The sequence below is a fragment of the Columba livia genome, chromosome 3, assembly GCF_036013475.1.
Source record: "Columba livia isolate bColLiv1 breed racing homer chromosome 3, bColLiv1.pat.W.v2, whole genome shotgun sequence".
In the NCBI taxonomy this organism is placed as follows: Eukaryota; Metazoa; Chordata; class Aves; order Columbiformes; family Columbidae; genus Columba; species Columba livia.
This window is the reverse complement of record NC_088604.1, coordinates 86,964,305-86,991,359: the sequence shown is the minus strand read 5'-3', so window position 1 is coordinate 86,991,359 and position 27,055 is coordinate 86,964,305. Positions and strand designations below refer to the sequence as shown.

The 27,055-nt window shown below is 40.9% G+C and overlaps 1 protein-coding gene and 1 long non-coding RNA gene across 4 annotated transcripts; one reads left to right on the top strand and one right to left on the bottom strand.

Moving 5' to 3' along the window:
* On the bottom strand, positions 1-7,083 carry LOC110359725 (uncharacterized). The gene is made up of 3 exons (XR_010471532.1): positions 6,098-7,083; positions 5,052-5,234; positions 1-598 (listed from the first exon to the last, which is right to left on the bottom strand). It is a non-coding gene; the product is annotated as an uncharacterized LOC110359725 (long non-coding RNA).
* On the top strand, positions 7,063-26,488 carry FAM98A (family with sequence similarity 98 member A). 3 transcript variants are annotated; one of them, XM_065058043.1, is made up of 9 exons: positions 7,063-7,302; positions 8,109-8,187; positions 12,332-12,480; positions 13,967-14,101; positions 16,964-17,148; positions 18,695-18,775; positions 20,104-20,220; positions 23,038-23,205; positions 24,616-26,488. In XM_065058043.1, exons 2-9 carry the CDS (start codon positions 8,135-8,137, stop codon positions 25,372-25,374), a joined length of 1,647 nt encoding a protein of 548 aa, XP_064914115.1. In that variant the 5' UTR covers positions 7,063-7,302; positions 8,109-8,134; the 3' UTR covers positions 25,375-26,488. The 3 variants fall into 3 exon arrangements, with proteins under 3 accessions (XP_064914115.1, XP_064914114.1, XP_064914113.1); XM_065058042.1 differs by lacking the exon at positions 7,063-7,302 and adding an exon at positions 7,468-7,667; XM_065058041.1 differs by lacking the exon at positions 7,063-7,302 and adding an exon at positions 7,606-7,931.
* The last annotated feature ends 567 nt before the right edge of the window (positions 26,489-27,055 follow it).

Here is a 27,055-nt window from a genome sequence, read left to right as displayed (position 1 = left end):
TTTTTATGTGGCACTTGGTGTAATACTGTTGGTTTATTATTCTCTCAGCATATTACAGAAAGGTAAAGGCAGCAAAATTATTCCTTGGGACAGAATTCAGTCCTCTTCTGCCTGCTGCACAGAATAAGTGCCAACAGCCTGTATGCCACCACTGTGGGAGAATAGAGCAGTCATAAAACTGATTTTACTTGCCCTGTCTACCTTTACATAGCACGAAGGAGAGAGCAATGCAGGTTATGGTTGCTAGACAATCCTTTCTGTTAGCTATTTTCAACCAGCATGGCTGTATTCCTGACTATAACCAACTTGAGTAGAATAGGACAGCTGCAGACTGTTAAATTCTGCCTTAGATTAGAAAACTGAGGCTCCACATAAGAGTATTGGTTTCTGGATTTTGTTCTGTGATCCCACCTCCACTTCTTGGGCTGTCTGGTTGCTTGCAGTGAGAAGGCTGATGACCATATGTTAGCAGTTCTACGCTCCAGTAAAATGAGTCAAGCTGCTGTAATAATTCCCATGGAAGCTGTATACCAGTGGGGGATGCAAACAGCAGAGCCATTGGAGTTGCTCAGGTGGGTGGTGGAGAACAGCTGAATACCTGCAGGATATAAAACCTGTGTCAGAGCTGCTTCCAGGGAAACAGTGTTCCCTTTTCCAGTAAGCTGATTGAAGAGTCTTACAGACAGGAAAGCACACACACAAGGTAGTGTTTTCAATTCTTAATCAAATATAATTTTTCTTCAAGTAACTGCTTTTGTAGGGGGAGCTTTAGCCAGAACCTAAGCAACACTCAAGTTAGTACCAGTCACTTGGGATACCACCCTAATTTGTTTACAAATGTTAGATGAATGTAGAAACTAACACTGGAGGAGCCGTGGTAGCTGTGAAGAGTATTAAAAGCCATGTAACACCGATCTGGTAAAGAAATGGTAAGGAAGGTCCTCACATCAGTACTCACACTAGGCTGTATTCATCTCCTGTCAGATATGGAAAAAAACAGAAATTAAAGGTAAATGCCAAATAATTAGATGAAAGAAGGACACATGTAGATATGCACCCGAAAGATGGGTATTTAGAAATGCTTCATTAGTGGGGAAAAAAAATAATGAAGTCCATTAGCAAAGGAGTATCAATCATTGCTTTTTCTCATAAAAACTAAGGCTTAATGCAATTAAACCCATTTAATGTGGTGCTTTCCAGGTACTGTTTAAACACTATGTCCTCTGCCAGTTAGTTTCACAGATTATATTGCTTTAGCAAGTGTTTGAGAGAGGTTCAAAACCAGTGTATCTTGATTGTATCTCTAGCCATATCACCCCAAATGGGATTACAAAAGTAATTCACACTTGTGTTTCAGTGCAATGAATCCATGCAGAGGATTCAGTTTGACCTAGGGGAAAAATAAATCCATATGTGCATTTGCTACAGTACTTCATGATTCACGTTTGATCTATCTAGCATTTGTTACAAGATACAGGTGTGGGCAGACTGCTTTAAGGAGGCTATAATGTCTACACAAGAGGGATCATCCAAGATACTAAATGACCCGTAATTATTCTTCTGAGAGTTGAATTTGTGTTTCAGAACCCAAGAAAGGCTTACATGTTGAAAGTTTATTTCAGGTTTGTAAGATGAAATCTTCTGCTTTAGACCTTCTAAAGCATCCTAGATCAAAGCATCAAAACATAGCTTTTAGTTATCCTAGTTTTTAGAAATCTCTTCTAGTGAACTACCTGCGTTCACAGTATGTTCAACTACACCTGTTTTCATTTTGTATTAAGCTTGCTAGATTTCTTCCAGACTACATCAAAAGCTTCTGGTATTGAAAGCTTTTGATGCAGAGGGAAAAACAATTAAAAGGGCCTCAGATTTGGGAATGTAACAGTTAGACCCACCAGATGCTCAGCAAGCAGGATTTTAGGATGAGCATTGAGTTTGCTGTAACAAGCCCATTCTCTTTGCTGGCTTTTGGTTAATTTCCACAGGAGCTAAGAAAATGTTACTTGGAACTGCTGGACTTCTGGAACCCTGTTCTGAGAAGGTGGGTGCAGATTTGCATGAATGGGATGGTATAATTTTCTCTTATCTTTGGTATGAGGGCACATTCTTTTCATTATAATTAATATGATTTATCACTGAGGCTTTTTCTATGTTCTTAATGGTTAAACATGCTGTTCGTGGCTATGTCTGTAATGTAAGTTTTTTTGCCAGCATCCAAGAAGACTGTCTATGTGTGGATGCTTCCTTTCTCTTGATTAAACAGTATTATGTTAAAAACAAACATTAAACTTTTATGAAAGAACACTGGATCATGAGTGCTGTTTGTTTAAAAATCGTTCTCCAAAGGGGATTTAAAAAGTGCAAATTCTTAATAGCGGCAATAGAGGGCGCTATATTCTGAGTCTCCTGCATTCATAGGGTCCTTAAGGCCCTACAGTAACATAATTTCTGTATCTCTTGCAAGAGCTGCTTAAAGTGGGGAAAAGGCTTTTTAAAACTCCTGTCTATATACTTAAGCCAGAATCTTCCAGCTATTTTTTTTAACTTGGCTACCATGTTAAAGTATCCATACAAACTTTATTGTCATATTTTCACAGAAGTCCCATGTTAACTCTTTTTGCAATCATTTCACCTGAGGGAGATGGTGCTGTGTTTCACAAAAAAAAATAAGTCCTGACAGCAGCTACCAAGCATGTAAAAGAATAAAGGCAAACAACAGACAGCCTGCTTTTTTGCACAGATTTATCACAGCTGTTGATTATTCTAGAACATAATCTACAGTATGTAGATAGGCTCACCCTGCTTTATATGTAATGAAATAAAGAAACACAAACTAGTTTGTTGCTGCTGCTCAGGGAAGGAGAGCACTTTAGAAATATTTATTTTCCCCACACAAGCTCCACACAATTCTAATGTGCTTTGTAGCAGCAATGCCTGATAAATCTTACCCATCAGTATAATCTTAAGTACTGAATTGTCAGCTCTCAGCTTGCTGTTGTGTTATACATAGATCAACTTTCTATTTCTCCTTCCTTTATTTGCTACTGCAGAGGCTGACTGGTAAACTAATTACTGTAGCGCTGACATCCTTTGGCTAATAGAGGTGTAATCCAGGGATGGATTTGAATACCCTGTCTACAAGAAACTGCCTCTCTTCAGTAACCAAAGTGGCAGAGTAGCAGAGATCCCGCTACTCCAGAAAATAAAATAAACATGCATGTCTGCTGGTAAGGTATTCAGGAACATGGTACAGTATAGCTAGTGAAAAAATTAACTGCTACACAAAGGCTGCATTTTAACCTCATTCTTTAGCAAAAATAATGCCATGCCTGCACTAGGAGAGAAGGTGGTGGTTGGATTGCTGAACCTGGTAGCCTCATAGAGTGTGTCCTCTCAGTAGGCACACACACCACACCCACACACCCCTATGTGTTTACATGTGGCCAGCCACACAGATAAACACGTATAAACACAGAAAACAGTGCTGCTGCAAATAGAAGCAGGACCAATGCATCATCCTGTTCCTCTGTCTGGAATGAAGGTCCTCAGTGGAACACAAAGACATACATACAACATGGGTCCCTCCAGTATGTACAGCTGTACATCTGGCAGGTAGTGGGCTTTTATCTGCAACACAGTGGTGGGATCCTGCTGCATCTGCGCACTCTGTAAAAGCTGCGGCATCCTCAGAGAAATCAGCAAAAAAATGTATTTTGATACAAAAGTGATTAGCAGCACTTCAACATGCACACTCTGCACTTTGTAACACTCAGGTGTGTTTCATGCTGCTCCACAAGTGCAGATTTCAGGATGCTTCTGTCACAGGTATTTTTAACAACCACAGAGTAAACAGGCAAGACCTGTGATGAGGTTGTGTAAATACCATGGAAATAATTTGGCTGTAATGAAATAATGTCCACCTTGACATTGTCATCTTTGGCCAGGTTTCCTACAGAAGTGGGGTTTAAACCATCCGGGTATGTATCTTCAAACTCAGTGACCCATTCCAGGCAAGTTCAACAAGCCTCCTCCACACTGGTGGCAAGTCATTTTGGTGCAAAGCTGCAGGAGGGGCTGCAACATCAGCTCATGCTTTATTAGATGTGAGATAATCCCCTCAAGGGGAAGGCCTTTATCTTCAGTCAAAGCTCACCTCACCCTGGACACCAAAGCAATCAGTCACAAAGGCAAATACACAGGAAATGAATTGTCTTTGTTAAATGACAACTGGCATCAGAACAGTAGAGCACCTCACACCTCTCAGAATAAATATTTCTGGCTGCTGCACAGCCTCAGGCCATGCAAAGGCCGCAAACTTCCTTAATGTATATGTCACAGCCTGACAGCACCTGACCAAAATCTACCAAACACATCCCTTCAGGACTAAAGGGGCTGGAAGGGGCTTACAGGAGTCCAATGGACAGGCTAGCAGCAGCCTAGGCTGGTTTGGTTCTTCCCATAGGGGAAATGGGTACTGCACAGCTTTTGTAGTGCTGGTACAGTGTAGGGAGTCACGTACAGCTCCAGCCAGGCCGCTGCAGCCAAGCTGCCTGAAGACTACATGGACTTCCAAAGCTACAGCCCCCTGCCAGTGAGCGTGGGGAGGGAAGGTGCCGTGACAAACCCAACCAGGGAGAGAACACATGCCAGGAGAGCTGAGCTCAGTTCTGCAGCTTGACAAGTCTTCTGCAGAGCCTTTGGTAGCCCATAGAAATGGGCTGCTCCAGTTACAGCCCTGGTGTGAGGTGACAGCCCGAGAGGCTGCTGCTCCCAGAAGTAACCCTTCTGCAAGGCCATGGATCTCATTGCGTGCTTGCAAACTGGATTAGTTTGAGAAGCAGTTGTATGCAAAACAAAAACTAACTGTACAGTGTCCAGGTTAATTTCTTCTATAGGGGCCAAGCTGTTGTACAGTTGCCATTCAGACCTCCTGTGCCTCTAAAATCTGGGTGATGAAAACCCCTATGTAACTAGGAAAAAAAAAGTCACAACTGACAAGACACAGAATGACAAAGCAACGCTGCCTTCCCTATGCTCAAGGGAAATTTTACCTGTCTGCTATGGGTTAGCATTGCACCTCAGGCTGTTCTCCCCCAGCCAAAAGATCCATATGTTTTTCAAGAAATCACTGGTTCCCACAGCACAGAGAAGAAAACAAAGCAGTTGTAGAATTGAGTGATACAGACTGGAGAAGATCCCTTCTATCTTGTCCCTATCTGGCTGTACTGGCATGACTGAAAGAGAAAAAAGAACAGAAGGCAGATGGAGGAGGGGAAAAAAAAAAGTTCAGAAATAAGAGGTAAACATTATGCCCAGAAGCAGCAGCACCTGAGAAGCAAGGTCAGACTATGGGCATACCGCCCATGCTGAACACAACCATTACATCAAAAAAGTGTCACAAGTCTTCAGCTGCAGTTTTGAATCTGGGAGGAAAAATCCCAATGCCCCAAACCTCCAGCTCAGAACACCCACCCAGGCAAGGCTCCCAGGCAGAACATCTGAGATGCTGTGAGTGAATCCATAGGGAATGGACTGAAGTCAAGACAGGAAATTCTTACAGCCAAGTTTAGCCCAAGAGTGATATGGCAGCTTGCCAGAAGCTTTAATCTGCTGTTGTTTTTTAAAAAACTGAAATAACATACTGCTACTCTTTTCCAGCCACTATACAACTAGAAGTAAATATATAAAGAAACAGAAATGCCTATGAAATAAATAACTTACGCTTTTTCTATGGATAAACAACGTTTAATCCAATTCCTTAATTGTATTCTTTAAACATGTGTTCATTAGAGTATAAGCAAAACAGCGCTGGGTGCGCATGGGATTCACTCCGCCCAACACGCACACCTTTAACAATAAGAAGTGTGCTTAAATACAGTATGGTATTACATATTCATAATGACCCCGGAAACGCCTATACATATTCATGACCTTTCCCCACTTTTTATTAAAATGAGTCTCAGATAACCATTTACATATTCCCCTCCTTGACCCCCCCCTGTTGGGCCTGCACAATGTCACTTGTTGAATTTGAGGAAGGGTCTTTAGGGGTCTTTGGATGAAGGCTCCTTCAGCTTCGTCACAGTGGACTTTTTACCTTTGGCTCATTAGAAGGAACTGGCTGGAATCCAAGCTACCAAACCGACTGGAACCAGGCTGGTGCCTCCTTTTTGCTGTAAATCTTGGCTATCTTGTCTCCTCAAGGTTACACAGCTGGTTCTGTAAAACTTCTTATCTCGGCATTTAATGAAGTCCTACTTTTTTTTTCTCCTTTTTTTAGCACAATTAGTTACATACAGCTCTAAACTAGATATTAATTATGTGGTTTAAAATGTTAGCTTGTTAGTAGGCCCTTATTATATAGTTGCTTAACCCTTAAAATGTTAGTTCCCAATATCAATATAGCTTCCTAAACAAGTTTCATAACTTTTTACATAGAACTTAACCACCTTTCCCTTTTCCAAGTTCAGGGTCCGTGCCTCATTTGGTTATACCTGTAAACATTAAACATCTTAGCACGAATCACAACTGCATTTTTCACACCTACACTATTTCTTTCACATTAAGCTTTTAGTCTGGAGGAGGTCATTTCCCCCATAATTTGTAGACTGACCTGTCTACAATAGCAGAATCAGTGACAGAGCCAGCTGTTAGCGAAGAATTACTTCCTTCCAGCCCTTCGAGCTGCTGTTTCTTCATCCTCCTACTTATCCTGAGGCTACAAGATCCCTCCTTATTTGACCACAAGTGTTCCTTATGCCTGCCCAAGGCCATTTCATGAAGCACAGGCAGCTGGGACTGCGCTGCTAGAGCATCAACCGGCTGCTGTCGATGGACGGGGGATTACTTTGGGCACGAGCTCTTTTGGCTGTCCCTGGCACGGCCCAGCCATTACGACACACTCCGCTCTCTCATCGGCGCTTTTTAGTCCCGATGTGCTCCCTGCGGGACCGCTGTGTCCCGGGCAGCGCGGAAACGCTGCCCAAGAGAACTAGAGGGAGCAAAGTCAACCGCCACAGCGCAGCTTTCCGTTATTAATGACGCATCTTCACGCACGCGCGTGGCTTTCCGTCTGCAGACGCTGGCAGCTGAAAGAAACGGCGTTACACCTCCCCGGCACTTATCGATAATTCAAGCTGCCATAGCACCGCCTTAAGGACGAATTTAAAATGATTTAAACAAAGCTGCCAGAGCACCGCCTGCGGGACAGAGCCCTGGCACCCCCACAGGCCACATCACCAGCAGGACACCGGGGCCTGGGGCCCCGCAGCCGCCCCAACGGGGTCAGGCCGGCACCCACCGGTTCGTGCAAACCCACCCAAGGAGCAGGAACCCCACGGGAGCAGCGGTTGCCGCTTATTCATTTTATTTCCACCCGTAACCGCGCAGCCCCCGGCCTTCCCCAGCCCTACGGCGGCCGCGAGGGCTCCGGTGCGGCGCGTGCATGCTGGGATTTGTGGTCCCGGTGGTGCCCGGGGCGGGGTTGTGGTCTTGTTCGGTAGGGAAGCGCTCGCTCGCTGATGCAGTTTGACCCTTCTGCCGCCCCGTCACCCTCCGCCCGTTGCCGCGACACGGAGCGTCACAGCACATTCCAGCGTGCGCTCCGAGGCGTGTGCGTGGTGGGGTCCTTCCGCGGAGCCTGCCGATAGCACTGCCTGAACAGAAACGTGAGATCCTTCGCTCGTCCTGGGCTCCCTTCCCTCAGAAACACCTCGGCGCCCGTTCTCGCATCCGCGTCTTGGTTTAGCAACGCCGCCTGGTGCTACGGCTAGGCGGGAACCACCGCGGAGAGACGCCGCGCCGCTCAGGCACGGCGGCGGGTCAGCCCGAGAGACGCCGGGTGAGGGGTCAGGCCCGGAACCTGCTCCTCCCTCCCTCCCCGCCCGGACATGCCAACCCGGCAGCCGGCGGCGCAGCAGCGTGCGAGCCGTGTACGTGGGGCCGCCGCCGGGGGGGAGGAGACGGGCGCGCGGGGGCTGCGCGCTCCCCTCGCAGCGCGAGGCGGGGGCGGGCTGCGGCCGTTGAGCCCCCTCGTGGGGGTGGGGGAGGGAGGACCCGGGGTGGCGGCGCTGCGGGTACTGGGGGCGCTGAGTCTCGCTGTCGCGCAGGTTCCCCGCCCGTGTCCCGCCGCAGGATGGAGTTCGAGCTCCTGGAGAGCGACGTGCTGGAGTCGCTGGAGGACCTGGGGTAGGTGCCCGCGGCCCCGGGGCTGGCGGTGGCGGGGGGAGGGGGCCGATGTGCAGCCGCTGGCGGGGCCGTGGCGTCCCCGGGCGGGCGGTGTCCGCGCCGGGCAGGTCGGGCCGCTGTCGCCGCGGCCCAGGGCAGCAGCTGGAATGGTCCTTTTTCATCAGAACGGGGCCGGCCGCGCCGGGGAAAAGCACCGAGGCAAACAGGCGGGTTGTTCATCCTTTGCAAACGTTTCTCGTCTTCCTTCTCCGTGATTCTTGCGGTGCCATCTCATCTGTGAACCCTTTGTTCAGCAGAGCGGTCCTAGCTGAGGGTGGGGAAAGGAGAAGAAAAACCTTTCAAGAGGAGTCAAGGGAGAGGAGAATTTTTAGGCTTCATATTTAGTGTAAAATACTAGCAAAAAAAAGTAAATGACACAGTATTTTTCCCTTTATATATTTTTTTAATATAACACAGGAAACTTGTTGTTTAAACTTACTACTCTGTCAGAGGTGGTAAAGGTTATATAAATATGAAAGGGACAGCAAAGAGAGCATGCCATGCTATAAGCTTTCTTATCTGTAAACTCTTGAGTGTTCAGGCTAGAGTCAGTTACAATTTTACTGCTGCTGATTACTTGCAAACAGCTGTATTTGTTCGCATTGGCCACATTCTCATAAATCATTTTCTTGGAGCATAATGGCTCTCACCACAACAATTATATTTCCAGGCTAAGCGGGTGATGATAGTTCCAAAGCTAGACAAATAGGCTTCTGTTTTGGCAAGTATTTCTCCAACTGAAATGTGACAAAGTTTCTGCCATGATGCACTTATCATGATCAGCTTCTTTTTTTCTGACATATGCTTAAAAGGGTATTACTGGCTTGAAGCAGTTGTGATTTGGGCTCATTATCTGTGTAAGTATGGAAAGAAAATGTTGCTGTTGATTTTTGACGTTCTCAAATAAAGTGAACAATGAAAGCAGATCAAAAAATAAGTTGTATCAACCAGTGTTGGCAACAGTGGTTGAAAAGAAAATGTGAGGTGTAAAAGACATGTGGCTTCAACAGTATTTGTAACAACTGGGAAAACTACTGCATGTCACTAAAGGACTAATGTTTCTTTCTGTCTGGGGAGACTGGGGTGTTTGAGGTTTTAAGCTTTGATGGTGGTTCAATGATCTTTTACAGTTCAACTTATTTTTTCTAACCAGGTACAGTAGATATTTCTTATTAGTTGTTGTTGTGTTGGGTTTTTTTTTTAATAGTATAACATGTCAAAGAGTTATTTTCCTTTTGAGTTTGTGCTCAAATAGTGGTCTCTTCCTTTGTAAGTCAGTTTGTTGAACTGTTGTAAAAGCAAACAAACTGGACATCATAATGCTACCAAAAGAGGAGTGTAGCTATAGAACACATGCCATTGGCAGGAATGGAAGGAAAAGGCTCATTGCAGTCAGGAATCTGCAAGCTGGATTACTAGCCAAATAGATGTGTAGCTGAATTCATAGTTATCAGAGATAATATAGTCAAGATGTTGTATCTGTCAAAGAAAAAAATATAGAAAATGGGCCTCTGACATGACCAGTGACTTAAATCCATGTCCTGCCAAAGAAAAAGGCTTGTCATCACATCCCTGCTGCTTTGATCTGTAACTGGATGTTTCTGTTCCAAGTTCCCATATGTTCCTATACAAAAAGTCTGGCACGTGTGTGGGATGGGACTTAAACTTACTCTAATTAGCCTGTTGGAATTGTCTGCCCCATTGTGGTGATGTGGTAGGGATATACTACATCAGATTACAGCTTCCCATCAGCTGCTTGTAGATTAACTCCATGTCGCTCATTGAACTGCTCTGTGAGGCAGAAGTTATTTTTGAGTGTGGCTTCTTCGTTTTGGTTGGATGACCAAACACTGTATGTGTGATGTTTAACACAAGAACTAAGTGTGGAGGAAAACATTTTAGTTTGCTCTTTGAGATTATATTTCTTTTTTTCTTTCTTTTTTTCTTTCTTTTTTTCTTTCTTTTTTTCTTTCTTTTTTTCTTTCTTCTTTCTTTTTTTCTTTCTTCTTTCTTTTTTTCTTTCTTCTTTCTTTTTTTCTTTCTTCTTTCTTTTTTTCTTTCTTCTTTCTTTTTTTCTTTCTTCTTTCTTTTTTTCTTTCTTCTTTCTTTTTTTCTTTCTTCTTTCTTTTTTTCTTTCTTCTTTCTTTTTTTCTTTCTTCTTTCTTTTTTTCTTTCTTCTTTCTTTTTTTCTTTCTTCTTTCTTTTTTTTTCTTCTTTCTTTTTTTCTTTCTTCTTTCTTTTTTTCTTTCTTCTTTCTTTTTTTCTTTCTTCTTTCTTTTTTTCTTTCTTCTTTCTTTTTTTCTTTCTTCTTCTCTTTCTTTTTTTCTTTTCTTTCCTTTCTTTTTTCTTTTTTTTTCTTTTTTTTCTTTCTTCTTTCTTTCTTTTTCTTTCTCTTTCTTTTTTCTTTCTTCTTTCTCTTTTTTCTTTCTTTCTTTCTTTTTTCTCTCCTCCTTTTCTCTCCTCCTTTTCTCTCCTCCTTTTCTCTCCTCCTTTTCTCTCCTCCTTTTCTCTCCTCCTTTTCTCTCCTCCTTTTCTCTCCTCCTTTTCTCTCCTCCTTTTCTCTCCTCCTTTTCTCTCCTCCTTTTCTCTCCTCCTTTTCTCTCCTCCTTTTCTCTCCTCCTTTTCTCTCCTCCTTTTCTCTCCTCCTTTTCTCTCCTCCTTTTCTCTCCTCCTTTTCTCTCCTCCTTTTCTCTCCTCCTTTTCTCTCCTCCTTTTCTCTCCTCCTTTTCTCTCCTCCTTTTCTCTCCTCCTTTTCTCTCCTCCTTTTCTCTCCTCCTTTTCTCTCCTCCTTTTCTCTCCTCCTTTTCTCTCCTCCTTTTCTCTCCTCCTTTTCTCTCCTCCTTTTCTCTCCTCCTTTTCTCTCCTCCTTTTCTCTCCTCCTTTTCTCTCCTCCTTTTCTCTCCTCCTTTTCTCTCCTCCTTTTCTCTCCTCCTTTTCTCTCCTCCTTTTCTCTCCTCCTTTTCTCTCCTCCTTTTCTCTCCTCCTTTTCTCTCCTCCTTTTCTCTCCTCCTTTTCTCTCCTCCTTTTCTCTCCTCCTTTTCTCTCCTCCTTTTCTCTCCTCCTTTTCTCTCCTCCTTTTCTCTCCTCCTTTTCTCTCCTCCTTTTCTCTCCTCCTTTTCTCTCCTCCTTTTCTCTCCTCCTTTTCTCTCCTCCTTTTCTCTCCTCCTTTTCTCTCCTCCTTTTCTCTCCTCCTTTTCTCTCCTCCTTTTCTCTCCTCCTTTTCTCTCCTCCTTTTCTCTCCTCCTTTTCTCTCCTCCTTTTCTCTCCTCCTTTTCTCTCCTCCTTTTCTCTCCTCCTTTTCTCTCCTCCTTTTCTCTCCTCCTTTTCTCTCCTCCTTTTCTCTCCTCCTTTTCTCTCCTCCTTTTCTCTCCTCCTTTTCTCTCCTCCTTTTCTCTCCTCCTTTTCTCTCCTCCTTTTTTTTCTCTTTTAACTTCTGAGGTTTGGCAAAAGTTGACTTAACTCACTGGGTTGCTGTGACATAGCGGGTGACTGATCTGCAGACTCTTTCTTACACTAGGCCTGATTTTGGCTTATTTTGTTTATGCAAAAACTAATTTTTTTTTCTTGTGCCCATTTAAGAAGGTAATTTTTCAAAACAGGATATTATTTTGCAGATCATTCTTGCAACATTTGTATCAAAGGCTTTGTTTTGCTTGGCAACCCTTTCATATATGGTGGGAAAGCAGCAGAAAAAGATGCCCTAGTTCAGCACTAATTATTCAACATACTGTAAAGCAATGTTCAAGAATGATACTTTGGATCTGCAGTTGCCCTAGATAGGTACATTGTAAGTAACATCTTCAAGAGATAGAGGCAGAGAAGTTGCAGCTGTATGTGGTAACATTCTCCAGGATGAAACCTTTGATGATGATGTTTTGTGACAGTCTCTTTGTCAGCAAGCTAATGTGCATGGAAATACTGGGTTTACTCAGATGTTTTCAATATGCTCTTTCTTACAGTTCAGGAATCTTATCAGTTTGGATATTCAGCACTGCAGATGTGACGAGGGTCTAGCTCTCAGTGTGCATACAGAATAAAATAAATCTATCGCAGGATGTCAGTCATAGCAAATGTTAATAAATTGTGCTTTTGTTTTACTTGTCAGTTACAAAGGTCCATTGTTAGATGACGGAGCGCTGGCTCAGGCAGTCTCTCGTGGAGCCAGTTCCCCTGAATTCACCAAACTCTGTGCTTGGTTGGTGTCTGAGTTACGGCTGTTCTGTAAACTAGAGGAAAATGTGCAGGCAACTAACAGTAAGTAGCCATAACTCTAGCACAAACTTGCGCTTAAATGAGTGTTCTTGCATGCCATAAAGAATTCGCTGACAATTGCTAAATCAGTTGTACCAGGCAGTATCCTCTGCACACTTAATAGTGAGGATCAAACAGTCCTTCTTCTGAAATGAGTTTTTTCTTTTAATTGTTCAACCACAGAGCTTTCTTTTTAAAGTTTTTAGGTGGATTTAAGGAAACAGTGGGTCTTTTTTTAATCAGATCATGAGAATACTTTTATTTCAATGCTGCTTTTTGTATTTTTGATGTAAGAGATACCTACTGTTCAAGGAAACATTCTCATTACTACAGTAATCATATTTTCTTTTTATTGTCCATTACCTTTACTCTGTGCTTAGTATGTACTTTTCCCTTTGTGAAACACTCTGTGAGAAGGAGCCTGAAAATATTTGTTTATTGTTTTGGTGAAGGAAGCAAAGCTTAGTTTTTCAAAAATGTTATTTCAGTGAACTAGTCATATTCTACAGATGAAATGGTTAAATTGGTGTGATAACCCCTACTTCTGAATATCTAGACTCTTAACTCATAATGCCTTTACGAGCTTAACTGTCAGTCTACTCAGTGGCCAAAAATTGCTGCCTTTCACCTTCTATTCGTTTCCTTTTCCTCTGTTTTTGACACGTCCATCCTTTTTTCTTTGAGTGTATTTGACTCCCTTTCTCTGTAACAACACATCTCACCTCCTCTAGTAGTATAATGTTCCTACTGTACGTTTTTTGTAAAAATACAGTCCAGCAGTGTTCTAACACCTATTTCAAATTCTCTAAACACAGGGATAGAAACATTTTATTTGTGGTACCATCAAGCACTACCTGCACATCTTTTGTGTGACTCGAGTTTATAAATAACAGACATTTTGGGTTGAAGTCTGTTTTCAAAAGAAGAAAAACTACTAGCTCTCATTTATCACACTTTTTTTGCATAACTTGGCTTAACAAATTCATATTAGTTTCACTAATTTCTGATGCAAATATCAGTCTACGCTTTGGCTTACATGACTTAATTATTTTTTTTAAAGGATATTGGTACAAAATAAGATCAGTTGACAAATGTGAGCTTACAGAGAAAAGCAGTAAAACATGAGAGCTCATAAACTATATCATTCATGACTTTTATCAGAACTATCTAATACATTTGTAGTGGGAACAGTTATTTGATACTTAAAACGCTCCTGTAAAATTTGTGATGTTTTTAATGGTGCTTTTAATTGTAGAAGTTGCCAGTGGCTGTCTGTTGTAGCTGGGGAAAAGTAGTCATTCAAATGTAATTTTACAGTAATGATGAATATTGTGGGCTCCAAATAGGTTCTGCTGTGTCTTTGAGAAACCCAAAGAACACATTTTAATGTTAAATAGCAACGTATTTTTAGAAAGAGCCAATTCCTTCTAATCATAACTGGAGAGATATATATTAGCTGTAAACAAATTGTTATTCTTTTCCTTCTAAGGTCCAAACGAAGCAGAAGAATTTCAACTTGAAATGAGTGGGTTGCTGGCTGAAATGAACTGTCCATATGCATCATTAACATCAGGAGATGTGACAAAACGCCTTCATAATCAAAAGAACTGTCTCTTGCTGCTTAGTAAGTTAAAAGGGTGCTTGCAAGCAAGTAGTTTTTTGGGCAAAAAGCAGTGTTGTTTCTTACACTTAATAAGATACTGTTTTGTTTACCACAGTGTATAAAAACAGCTACCTAAAATGATGAATTGTTTTTCCCTGTAATTTATAGTGTCTGGATATACTTCTGGGCCTCATAAGTTTGCCAGTCACTCTTTAGCCAGTATAAGATGGAAAATATTCTGAGTATTAACCTTTTTCACATTCACTAGCAAAAAGCCTGCCCTGTTACTTCTCAAAAGGTACTCTGAAGAAGGAATAATTGGAAGACTTCTGACAGGATTTAGCCACTGAACTTTGTTTAGAAGGGTTGTAAAAATGACCACTGGCGTCAGATGCATCATCATTTTGGAGCCCCCGCTATGATGACTGGCAAGGTGCAATAAAACTTGCATTTTCCTACACTCTCACAACAACTGGAATTATTGTGAAATGAGAAAATATATCAACTCCAAATTCTTCTGATCATCTCCCTTAGTAAATAGCTTGAATGTTGCTTTCTGCTAATTGAAAATAAATTAGCTGTAGCAACAGTGTTGTCTTCCCTTTACTTTTTCGATAACTAAATTGGTTATACTCCTGCTTAGGAAATGTTAGAGGAGAAGAAATAGTAGTTAAATTTGGAAAAAGTGAATGACGTTGATTCATGTTAGATTTCAGAAGAAAAAAAGATTTTTACACCTCAGATTTAGAAATTTTAATAGTAATTTTAATCTGATCTTAAATTCAACATAAATTAGTGTGTTTGCTTCCTCAGGTGCTGCTGATTCTTTAACTTTTCAAAACAGAAATTTAGTTTTACCCTCAGCTGAGATGTAGCAAACAAATTGCAGACTAGGTTCTTGTGTTTGAACGTAGGAGAAAGATGAGTAGTAAAACTTGATCTGTATTTGTTTTGATAGTATGCTCAAAAATGTCAGATGAAGTGAGGTAATTATTGCATTTAAAAATTTCGTAGCTCAAACAATCTGCCCTTCAGCTTATTCTCTGTAAGCCAAGCCATTTAATAAATTTGGCCTGTCTGTGACACACAGTTTATCCCAAATGTCCTCTGTGATGTATGTTTTGGTAATATAAGGCCATGTTCTGAAGCTGAACTCTGGTATCCTATCTGGCAGGAATAGTATGTTTACTGTCAAATGTGGAATTGAAATAGGTGCCAAACTCCTTTTTTGACTGCCATGATAGTTGCATAGCTTGCTTTATCTACATTAAGCTGAATTATTAGGTATCCTGTTGTATGTGAGCCATCAAACCAGATTTTTTCAGGAAAAACAGAGTAACCCTTTTCAGTGGAACACCAGGGTATTTTACATGTTGATGAAATGCAGCACAGTTTGTCAACTGGAAAATGTAGCAGTGTTGCTGGGAGAGGAAGGCACCAAATAAACATAGGTAGTTAGGATTGTCTTGGTGTGCAGCATCACTAGAATACAGTATTAAGTACTGTCATCTTAAAAAGAAACAAGTATGAAAGTTTCACTTTGGTTCAGAAAAAGTCTGCAAAAAAGAATCACTATCTGCAGAACATTTGTGTCTTACAGTGACAGAGTTAAAATTTTCAGTCTTTATCAGAGGAGGCTGAAGGTAGCTTGAATGTAATCTCTCAGTTCTTGAAACAAAATTCTGCTAGTTTCTTTCTCAGGAGGTCCTAATGGGGTATAAAATAATTGAAAGCTGCGTGTAAGAGAGATCTGTATAAAGTACTGTTGAAAGCACTTACAAGGAATTCTTCGCTGTTTTGCATATTTTAAGAATTTTATAATTTATAAGGTGTTTCGTGTCTTTAGCGGAAGACATTCTAGAGATCTAGAAGAAATTCTAGAGGTCATTAAAATGCTTTGTTCTTTTTTTAATCTTTTGATCTGTCCCGATTTTATAAGTAGTAAGCTGCTTTTGTATAGCCATGGGTTTACATCCCTGCTCACAAGTCTGTCTTTATCAGTGCAGTATCTATTTTTCAATCCTTATTTTTAGGAATAGTTATTTACATTAGTGTTATGGTTACTCAGTATGATTCATGAGACTATTGTTAAACCTGTGCATTTTTTCAATTCAAACTTTAAAGTTGTGACAATTGCAAGCAAAGGCTGCGTGCCAAATTTATATCACTGTAGCCTACACCTAATGCTGAAAAATTGGGTGTAGACCATGTTCAGAAATTATGTTATTTTCATTTTCTGTTTGTTTGATAAAGGAGTTATAATTTGATGGTAGGTTCTTGCAGTTCTGATGTTGAAGAGCACTGCAGGCATTCTAGCTCTGATTTAATCAGTTACTGCCTTGCTTTTTGGAATTATTATAAACATGAATTCTCAATAGTACTTTAAAGTGAGGTTATTTTTTCACTCTGCATCTTGCCTGGGGAAGTAGAGGAGATTCATCAAACATTTTGCTTCTCTCTCTTCATTTTCTTGGTCTGTTTCCTAGAGCCTCAATGAGTGCTTGCTTGTCTCACTTAAAGTGCATATCCCACTCCCTCATTCTGCTTGTTTGCATGTTCCTAGTCTCCTGTCTTTGCTGGGCAAAGCCTGAAGGAAAAGAGTTGTGCTCTCTTGACCTCTGTGATTAATACCCGTCAGAATCATAGGGATTTTTTTGCAGGCTTTAATTGTTTGTACTAAACTTTTCCCGTTGTATTTTTGGCACTTGGCTCAGTGTTTATTAGAAATGTGAGCATTCTGTGGATACCAAAATTATAGCCCTCGCTCTTTCTAAAACAGACCATTTGCACATTTGTTGGTTCTAAGAACTTGCATTCTCACTGGTTCTGAAATAATTTGACTTGGCTATATCTAATGATGAAATATAATTTTTCTTATCCCAGCGTACCTCATCTCAGAACTGGAAGCTGCCAGAATGCTGTGTGTGAATGCCCCTCCTAAAAAAGCACAGGAAGGAGGTGGCAGTGAAGTCTTTCAGGAGCTAAAAGGCATATGTATTGCTTTAGGCATGTCCAAGCCTCCAGCCAACATAACGATGTTCCAGTTCTTCAGTGGGATTGAAAAAAAAGTAAGATCCAAGGCGACAAAACTAGAATATTTATGATGTTACTGTTTTGATGGAAAATAGTTCTGCTACCAGGAAGAGATTTGCTTCTTGTGAAACTCCAGTGTTTGAATTGTGAAGGAGGGTTAACATGGTTTACTGAGTATGCCAAGCACAAGGATTTTGAAAATGAATTTAAAGGCTTTTTCCACGCCAAGGCACGGGGTCAGGGACTACTGCTATCATTTCCTTAGGGGGTGAGGTATTTCTTACTCTGCTGTAGGTTTTAATGTCACCACCTGTTGCAGAAGACATGGAATATACTGAGCTTAGGCCTCAAGAAGAATATTAAGGAGAAATGTATTCCAAGAAATACACCTAAACAAATTTTTGCTGGAGCCTACTGTTTTAAAAATGTTTAGGTCAAAAGGTGTTATAATCAAAGTCAAGTTTACACCTTTTCCCTAAGGCTTCATCCATTCTTGCGGTTCCGTTTATTTTTGTTCCTTTACATGTATGTGTTCTCCGGGTTGTTGTGTTGTTTTTTTTTTAAGAAGTTTACTTTTGTTTGAATAATTTTTACAAAATGGAGAAATTAAGTGAAATGTACTGTCCAGTGGGGGGGACAGGAAGTTTTAAGTTACATTAAGTAACTTAACTTGCAGAATAGGGGACAGCAGAACAGCAGAAGAGAACCTTTGTGAAATTTAAAGAACAGATAAGGTTACAAAGCTCCACTGAATACTTTCAGAGAAGTGTTTTTTACTAGCCTTTTAGTTGTGTTGTACTGAAGCAAATCTGAGCAACTGAATTAGTGCTTCATTTCTTTGCGAGAAATCAGTTTGGATTGGCCTGTTTAAGAGGAGGAGGCTGATTTTTTTCCAGCAGAAGTCCAAGGTGTAGAATGGAAGCATTTTGTTTTCTGGTTTTGGCATTGTCATGGGTATTAAATAGTTACATACATAAGAAATCTGTGCTTCCAAAAAGGTAGAAGATACTCGTAACAATGAACAATGCTAGCAAACTTTGCTGGTGAAAGAGACTATAAAAATGCAGAATATACAAAGTAGATTAAAATCTTCTTACTTTGGGAATTCTTTTATGTTTCACTAATTGTCTTTTATATTGGCTTGCAAAGTTAGGGGTCCTTCTTTAGGTCATGCTATATTTCATTCATATTTATATTTCACGTAGTCTTAATATGACCTTTTTGATACAAGTGTGTTTTGTTTGGTTTTTTCCTAAATGAAAGAGATGGTGTGTAGAACAATCCCTTTGTATTCGAGGGGAGCTATGCCTCATGGAATGTTTATATTTTAACTGTACATCTACTCTATAGTCCCTTCTCCTAATTTTTAAATAATTATAACCAAGACTACCAGACATATAAAAATAGTTGCTTTCCAAAATAAATGTGCTTGATTCTCTGTCCCAGAGGAAACAATTTGGTATTGGAGATTGCTCTGTCATGCCTATGGCTGTGCAAGAGTCCTCTTCTGTAATCTGAATCTTGAAAAGCTGATTATTTTTTTTTTAGCCAATGCTTATATTTTTATATGTCTCCTAACAGCTGAAGGAAACCCTAGCAAAGGTTCCACCTAATCATGTTGGAAAGCCTTTATTAAAGAAACAGCTGGGACCAGCTCACTGGGTAAGTAGTTGCAGGTATGAGAGCCTGTTTCCCTTTTTCAGGTATATAAAGTATTGATCTTGATTCTGTGTGTAATGTTGCAAAATTATTTTTCTCTTTCTGAAGATGAGAAGACAGTTTCTTGCAGTATTTTACATATGTGTTTGTATAATAAATGGTTGGTAACTGGTAGGATCTTGGGCTCATGAATCTGTATGTCCAGGTGTGGGCAAAAGCTTTCCAAAATAAAGGAGATTTACAGTGGTGGTGCTGACCTGCATGCTTGTGTGGTAGCTTAAGCCTTCCTCTTCTGCCCCTTGCCAGCACTGTCTGTGTGACTTGGCCTTGCTGAGATAGTGTCACATCCCCTCCTGTGGCATCTTTCCAGGTGGGTCTTCCCATCATTTCCTCCTCTCTTCCTGTCCTGTTGGGGTGGTCTGCTGCCTCCGCAGTCTCTTCTCCAAGAAGCAGTGAGTGTGCAGGTAGAAGCTGGGAGAGGCTTTACGACCAGGCAACAGAGGCACAATCATCTCCAGCTGGATTTTTGTCACCTGCTGTTCTAGGAGGATGGTGCCTGGGTTAGATACTGCTGCTGCACCAGCACATACCTATGGCTACTGCCATAAGACTGAGAGTGTCTCTTGTTTAAGGTTGAAGTTCATCCCCCAGCACCCTGCTTCCTTCAGTGTTTGTATTGTTCAGGCTGAAAGTGCGCCCCACCACTCCCACACAGCTGGGCTTTAGTCAATACATAAATTATTTCCTCAATGGTGCATATTTTAAATGTTGCTCTGACCACTGTCTGCCACCAGGTGTGTTTCTAGTGATAGCATTTCCCCATAGGGCACTTGGTTGTCTTATCTGTATGCAGCTTGTGCTTTAATCAAGATCCTCTTACTGTACTTTACTTACTTTTAGTCCTCTATATTTGCTCTTTGTTCTTAAGCTTACTACTTTTTAAGAAGGCAAGGACACTTACCTGTGTCCTTGCATCTCCTTCAGCCTGTTGCATGTAGTGTTTTCTCACTTTAGCTTTTCTGTCCCGGTGGGTGTTGAGAAATGCCTCTGCAGTGTGTGCCGTTTTTATGTCCCTTCTGATAAACAGCTGTGTTGTTAGGAATGGTAGAAGACTGAATGTGAGGATAACAGAGCCTTTGAAGCCTTCAGGAAAATAGTGTCAGCAGGCATAGCTTGCTGTGAGCCCAGCTAACAAGGTAGATAATTGTGGGCTTAAGCCCTGCTTAATATCTCTGTGTATCTTATTCTCTTCCATCCACATAGTTTGCTCTCTTAATTAGAAACATTTTATCTATAACCTGTAGATTATGTTTGCAAATTTTTTCTTTCAGGAAAAAATTGAAGCAATTAATCAAGCCATAGTCAACGAGTATGAAGTCCGAAGAAAACTGTTAGTCAAACGCTTGGATGTCACTGTGCAGTCCTTTGGCTGGTCAGATAGAGCTAAGGTACAAACAGCTTGCTGTGAAGTCCTGGTTTGGTAGTAATTCTTGATAACAAGTATCTCTCAAAACTCTTTAATTGTTTCATCCTTCATGAGTAAGAAATAACCACAGGAGTTCTCTTGTTTTGGTTTAAGTTTCTGAAGAAGTTTATGACAATGTAAGATGACTAAAAAAATTCTAGTTGAAACTGATCTGTTGCATGTCGAAACAGTATATAAAATGAGATAGACCGTGTGTAACTACAGCAAAGCCAAAACATATCATTAAATAGGGCACTGGAGAAAATAGTAATAGATTACCGATTTGCGTTCAGAGTGCCATAATGTGAATTACTTAAGTGCTGTGTGTGTGTGTGATGGTAGAAAAGCATCTTCCTGTTGACCATCCCTTAACTTACTTTGTGCTGTCCACACTGATCAGATTTCCTTAGCTCAAAGTGTATCTGCAAGCACAACTCGACAGATGCACATGAGAAAAGCTGCTAAGGCACTACTTGTTCTTACCACATAGACAGCGTAATATTTTGTGTGCTTGTTTTGTCTCTGAACTGCGTAAATGTCTGTGACATGTAATCTCTTTGAGTACGTAATAGGTATTTTCCTTTTAAAAATAATTACATGGTTTCCCTATTTCCTCTATTTCATAGTGAAAAAGGAATGACAAGATTTAAAAAACAGTACATATCAGTTATTTTCTAGGACTAGACCAGATCTGCTAACATGCTGTTAATTGTGCTGCTGGCAGTGTTTGAGACTGAGTTATTAGTGATAAACTGTGACACATGAATCATCAAATGTTTTTTCTTGATAAATGATCTGTGCAAAAACCAACTGTATTTTAATAATGAACTGTGACTTCTCCCCTTTTGTGTTTCATCACCTCAGCAGGACTTGTACTGGTGTTCTATCTCTTAAACTTTGTATTCTTCAGGTTTTTTAGTAGATTATTTGAGAACTGTCTCATTGTTTGGATATTTTAATAGTGACTGAAAATGGGCAAAAGTATTGATTAGGTTGCAAACCAGGGACTTCTAATTGTGTTATAGCTTTGGCATCCAAATCCATGTTTGTTGGTTTTGTTTGTTTGTTTTTTCCTAGGAGAATTCTCAGATGGTTTAGAACTTGACTAGCTACATGAAATCCTTTCACAAACAAGATTAGTTGTATATATGCATTTATATCTATTGAAACACAAATCTAAATTTTCTAGGACTGTAACAATATGAAATTGGAGAATGTGGCTGTAATATTTCAGACATGCAATACAGTTTAATAGCAACTTTCAGCAATGCTTTAATACACTATGGTTTTTGTTTGTTTTTTAATTTGAAAAGTATCAGAATACAGTAGTATAACTAAATAGTTACTTCTCCAGATAGCAGAAACACCAGTAAAAACTTTTTAAAAACCAAAAACCTAATAATAGACTATAAATTTTAAAATTTCAAGTTTTACCTAAAAGAATAATATCATAACACCAAAATACTTTGCTCAGAGCTCAGTAAAACTCTTCAGGGAAAAATATACAACTGCTCAGGTGAATACTGTTACTTCTCCTGTCTTTAGCCAACGTCAGGTATATGATGTGCATGTTTTTCTTCATTTTGAACAAAACCTGTTCCACTTGTAATAGGGAAGTAGAAGCTTTTGATTCTAAAAATGTACCACTGACTCACTTGGAAATGCTTACATTCTGTTCTTCCCAGTTCCAGTTTTCTGTCCTTAGATAGAAAATAGGATTTTAGGATTTTAAATTTTGCTTCTAAATTGTTGCTCTGTCAAGAGATTTCTTGGAAAACCTGGTTTGCCTGTCCTCACTGCTGTCATGTGGGGTCCAGACAAAAAGCAGCCCTTCTGTCTGTGTGCAGATTGCAGTATGGTTTATCCTAACTGCATCACACATTGTACTCTGTTGATAACTAAAGGTAGATGTAACTCATGTATTAACTCATGGCTGGTAGCAGAGATTTCTGCTGTGTCTGTCAGTTGAAAAACTGCTGTCATACTTGTGAGGTGTTCAAAAACACCGGTATGGTTAATGCCAAAAGGCAGTAGAAGAAGAGAGGTTGCATACAAGGCAAAGTTGGCTTTGTAGGATATATTATATATTATATATTATATATTATATATTATATATTATATATTATATATTATATATTATATATTATATATTATATATTATATATTATATATTATATATTATATATTATATATTATATATTATATAATCTACCTGTGCGAGATAAAGGACTGAATGACAACAAGCACTTGAGAACTTTAGTTCTGCCAGTGCCTCTTGGTGGATCATGATCACATTTGTGAAGAAGCTGATGGGAATGAAGGGTGTGAAAGCATTAACACAGTCTTTTTCTGCTGAAACAGTGTTGGAGATACACTGATGCTGGCCTGACTGGAATGGGTGTGCGTTAGAGTGCAGGAGGAGGTCTGGAGGCTGGACACAGACATGTTTCACTCTCGGTGTCTTTTAGACATGAACAGTAATTCATATAACTATATGACACACTTCTATTCTGTTTGTCTGAAAGTAATATGGTCTCTATGTATATACTGTTAATCTTAAAATTGCCAGATCATCAGTGTCTTGTCAGTTCAGTTAGAACAGTGTTTCCTGTATTACTTAAAGAAATTTGACAAGTGCAGTGATCCTTAGTTACAAGGTGGTTCTCACTGTTTTTATATATATTTTTTTCCTATTTGCAGTAGCATCTTGTTCTTCAGTGTTGATTTGATTCTTTTGGTGAGGTGTCCCATTGCTTTCCTTTTGCTTTAGCTGATTGGGTTTTGGTTTTCTCTCCCACAGAGTCAAACAGAAAAACTGGCTAAAGTCTACCAGCCAAAACGTGCCCTCTTATCTACTAAGTGCACTATTTCCGTTGCAAATCTCTTGGCAGCTCGGCAGGATCTGTCAAAGATTATGAGAACAAGCAGTGGGTCCATCCGAGAGAAGACCGCATGTGCCATTAATAAGGTACCTTTGGTGACAAATAGCTTGTTCTGTTATAAATATTTAAGTAGTTTGAATGTAGTAATAAATCCTACTCTTTTTTTTAGGATTTTAAGTGGAATTTGGAAATAAAGGATAAGAAACTTGATAAACATAAACATCATGTATTCCAGATTATGCATCAGTGCATAATCCATGACCTAGTAAATGGACTGAAGTTGGACCAAGGGTTGGACTTGATGACCTCTGAGGTCTTTTCCAACCCAGTCGATTCTGTGATTCTGTGATTATCGGAACTGCAATTTCACCTCTTTAGGTTCAGAGTGCCCCTTCTTAGGGGCGGTAAAAAAAAATGCTGGAATATCTTTGATTACTTTCAGTGGAAATAGGCCTGCTCTGTCTTATCAGAATTACTGATGGTATTACACTCCTACCTAATTCTTGTCACCGTGTCTAAAATAACACCTACATAGGTAAAAATTTTTCTGGTCTATGTAAATTGAATGTATTAAGATCACAAAGCAAGGATCTGACATGTTAGATTATAGCCAAGTGTGTAGTTTTAGCAGTGACACAATAGGAATAATAGGAATACAATTTAGACTAAGCAATTTCCTGTGTTTCAAAAATTATGATTTTACAGGAGTAACAAGCTCACAAAAGTACATGTGCTGAACTTGAAGTTCAGTAGCTATGTACAGCAGTGTACATGGGACTTCAAAATTTGTGGATGTATATGCATGCTTTTCTCCATTTTGGGTTCCAGTTGTATCTTAGGTAATATTTTAATTCATTCGGGATGGAATGGTGGTGTGCTGATTTGACCACCTTCCCTACACCCCAAATAATGGTTACACCTTCTAGTGTAGTTGGAGTGTGGGATGTAAAAGAAATTGAGAAGAGGTGTGTGACTAGCATGAGACCACATGTGTGTTTTACTAGGAATGTAATACTGCCCTGCTGCTGACCTATATCCTGTTAACTTATCTCCATTATCAATATTAAATATTTTCCAGGATAGTAGTGTAAAGTAACAAATTAACATGCTTCTGTCTAAGTTCTTCTGCTAAATCACTTTAAAACTTGAAACAATGCAAGTGTCCTGCCCCATTTTAAGTCTTGCTAAATTTTTAATGTCACAGCATCCTTAGACGGCTAAAGACCTTTTAGAGTCTTGCTCACCTCTGGTCAGCACTGACACCTGTTTGTTGGTGTGTAAGTTTGTCTGTGTGTGCCCTTATTGAAAAATAACAATTTGCACTTGGTTTGCCAAGGCAATGGCTTCTACAGCAATTCAGAGCACTATTAGGAGAGAGATTGTGTTCTACTGTACTTGTGGTTGTTTGAGATTAGCAGTCTGCATGTGTATCAGTACGTTTAGCTCTTCCGTGAGGTGTTACAACTCCTCTGATAGTTCTCCCTTTCCCTTGACAGGTGCTAATGGGCAGAGTGCCTGACAGAGGAGGAAGACCCAATGAAATTGAACCACCGCCTCCTGAGATGCCACCATGGCAGAAAAGACCAGAGGCTGGTCCACAACAAGGCGGTGGCAGAGGAGGAAGAGGTGGCTATGAATCCTCATATGGAGGGCGAGGAGGTTATGACCATGGGGGTCACGACCGAGGAGGAAGAGGAGGCTATGACTCATCATATGGAGGGCGAGGAGGTCACGAACAAGGAAGCCATGATCGAGGGGGACGAGGAGGACGTGGTGGTTATGATCATGGTGGCAGAGGAGGCGGAAGAGGAAACAAGCTTCAAGGGGGTTGGACAGATGGTGGAGGTGGTGGCTACCAGGATGGCAGCTACAGGGAGAGCAACTACAGAGATGCAGGTTTTCAAACAGGTGGCTACCATGGTGGCGGCGGTGGTGGTGGCTACCAAGGAGGAGGCTATGGCGGCTACCAGTCATCTTCATATTCAGGAAGTGGCTACCAAGGGGGTGGTGGTGGTGGCTACCAGCAAGACAACAGATATCAAGATGGTGGGCCCCACAGTGACCGAGGGGGTGGGCGTGGAGGAGGGAGGGGTGGCCGTGGAGGTCGTGGTGGCCGTGGAGGTCAAGGAGGAGGCTGGGGGGGCAGAGGTGGACAAAACTTTAATCAAGGGGGGCAGTTTGAGCAGCACTTCCAGCATGGAGGTTATCAGTATAATCAATCTGGTTTTGGACAAGGAAGACACTTCACAAGCTGAGGCTGCTAAAAACTTTCGCTTCAGCAGAGCTCACATAATGGAAACCTGGTTTCAGAGGCCTGGCTTGATCACTGCTTGAATTAATACAGGTTTGTACGTGGCAGGTGGCAGTTCTTTGGGTGGGATGTTTTGCACTGAGCAAAGTACAACTTTCTATAGACCTCTCTCCCCACCCTGCCAACCTGTCCGAATCAAATGCATCATCACTACCCACTGCACTCTAAACATCAACTAATAGCCATGCTTTGTAGATGTTGGACAGGTTCCCTCTGCTCAGAACACTTTTGTTCTGAAACTACCTTGTGTGTTTGCCTTCCACTTTGATTTGGAGAAATGTCAAGACCTGTCTGGTCAAATTGGTCTATTACAGTACACAGTAGAACGGCATTTTTCCATCTAATCTTTGTTCAGTTGTGTTTTCTAAAACCAGTTCTGAGTATTGCTTCCTGGCCTCTCGTTTTAGTCATGAAGGTGTTACATCTGTGTGCATGCATGCACAGTGAACTGCCTCTGACAAACAGGTTTTTTGTCTTTTATATGAGCTCTACTGTGGATGCCGTGTTCGGTAGCCTTATCTCCCGCTAAACAAAGTTCTCCCACCTGCTCAACTCTGAAGACTGACTGACGCCAAAATCTGCAAAGATCATTTAAAACGAAGCTAAATCGTGAACTGAGTGTGTGTGTAGGCCTGTAGGTAGGTGTAGCAATTCAAACTGACCTGCATCCATCCAAAACAAGTTGCTCCTCCTCCAAACCTAATTTTTACTTGAAATCAGCTAGAAAAAATGACAAAATGAGATTTATTTTTATTTGCAAGTTAATACCATTGGCTCAGCAAATCTAGGGCAATTTGTTTTGGGGGTTGTATTTTTAAAGAAATGCACTACGGCCTGGAAAGACTAATTCCTGCCTGGAGAAAGCCCTTTTATTATTGCTGCAGAAAACAAAGCCTGGCTGAGTTTGATGTTCTGATTTACTTTTTTTTCTTTACTGAAAGACACATAACGCTTCTTGCTGGGTTTTTTGTGTACATAAACATTGTCAAGCTGTGAAAGAAAATGGCTGAAGGTGTGCTGTTGTATAAAAGGTGAGCAATAAAAGTATCTCTATGTTCCTTTTGCCTTAGTTTCTTTTCTTTCTCGATATTAAAAAGCAGTTGCTACAGTAGCTGGAAGTTTGTGGGAATTTCTGTCTGCTTCATCTCTTTTACATTTGAGATGTTGTAGTCATCCCAGCCATACTGTGCGTTCTGCCCCCCGAGAAGCTGTCAGAACAGGTGCTGATGGATGGAATTGATCTTCAGTTGCTCTGAGTTTTGTTTTGTTCCTCCCTCTGAACTGGTCTCACAGCATGGCCTCTCTCTTTAGAGTCACTGTGTAAAGTTACTGTTGGGTTGTGTGAGCACCTGTCTCCCAGGTTACACTCCTGCGTGCCTTGGGAACATGGTATGCTGCTTGTGGGACCTGTGCTGATGCTCTCCAGCCTTGTGGAACGTGTAGGTTCCTGCTGCTGTGCTCAGGTCGCCGCAGATGGCAAGTGTGGCTACCTGAAGTGCCCTTGGGGCTGAATCCGGGTTGATGCAGGCAGAAGCAGTTGTTTGGATTACTGAAATAACATGAGCGTTTCAGAGAATCTGCGTAGGGGTGGTATTGCTGTAATTCAAGCTAATCATGTAAATAAG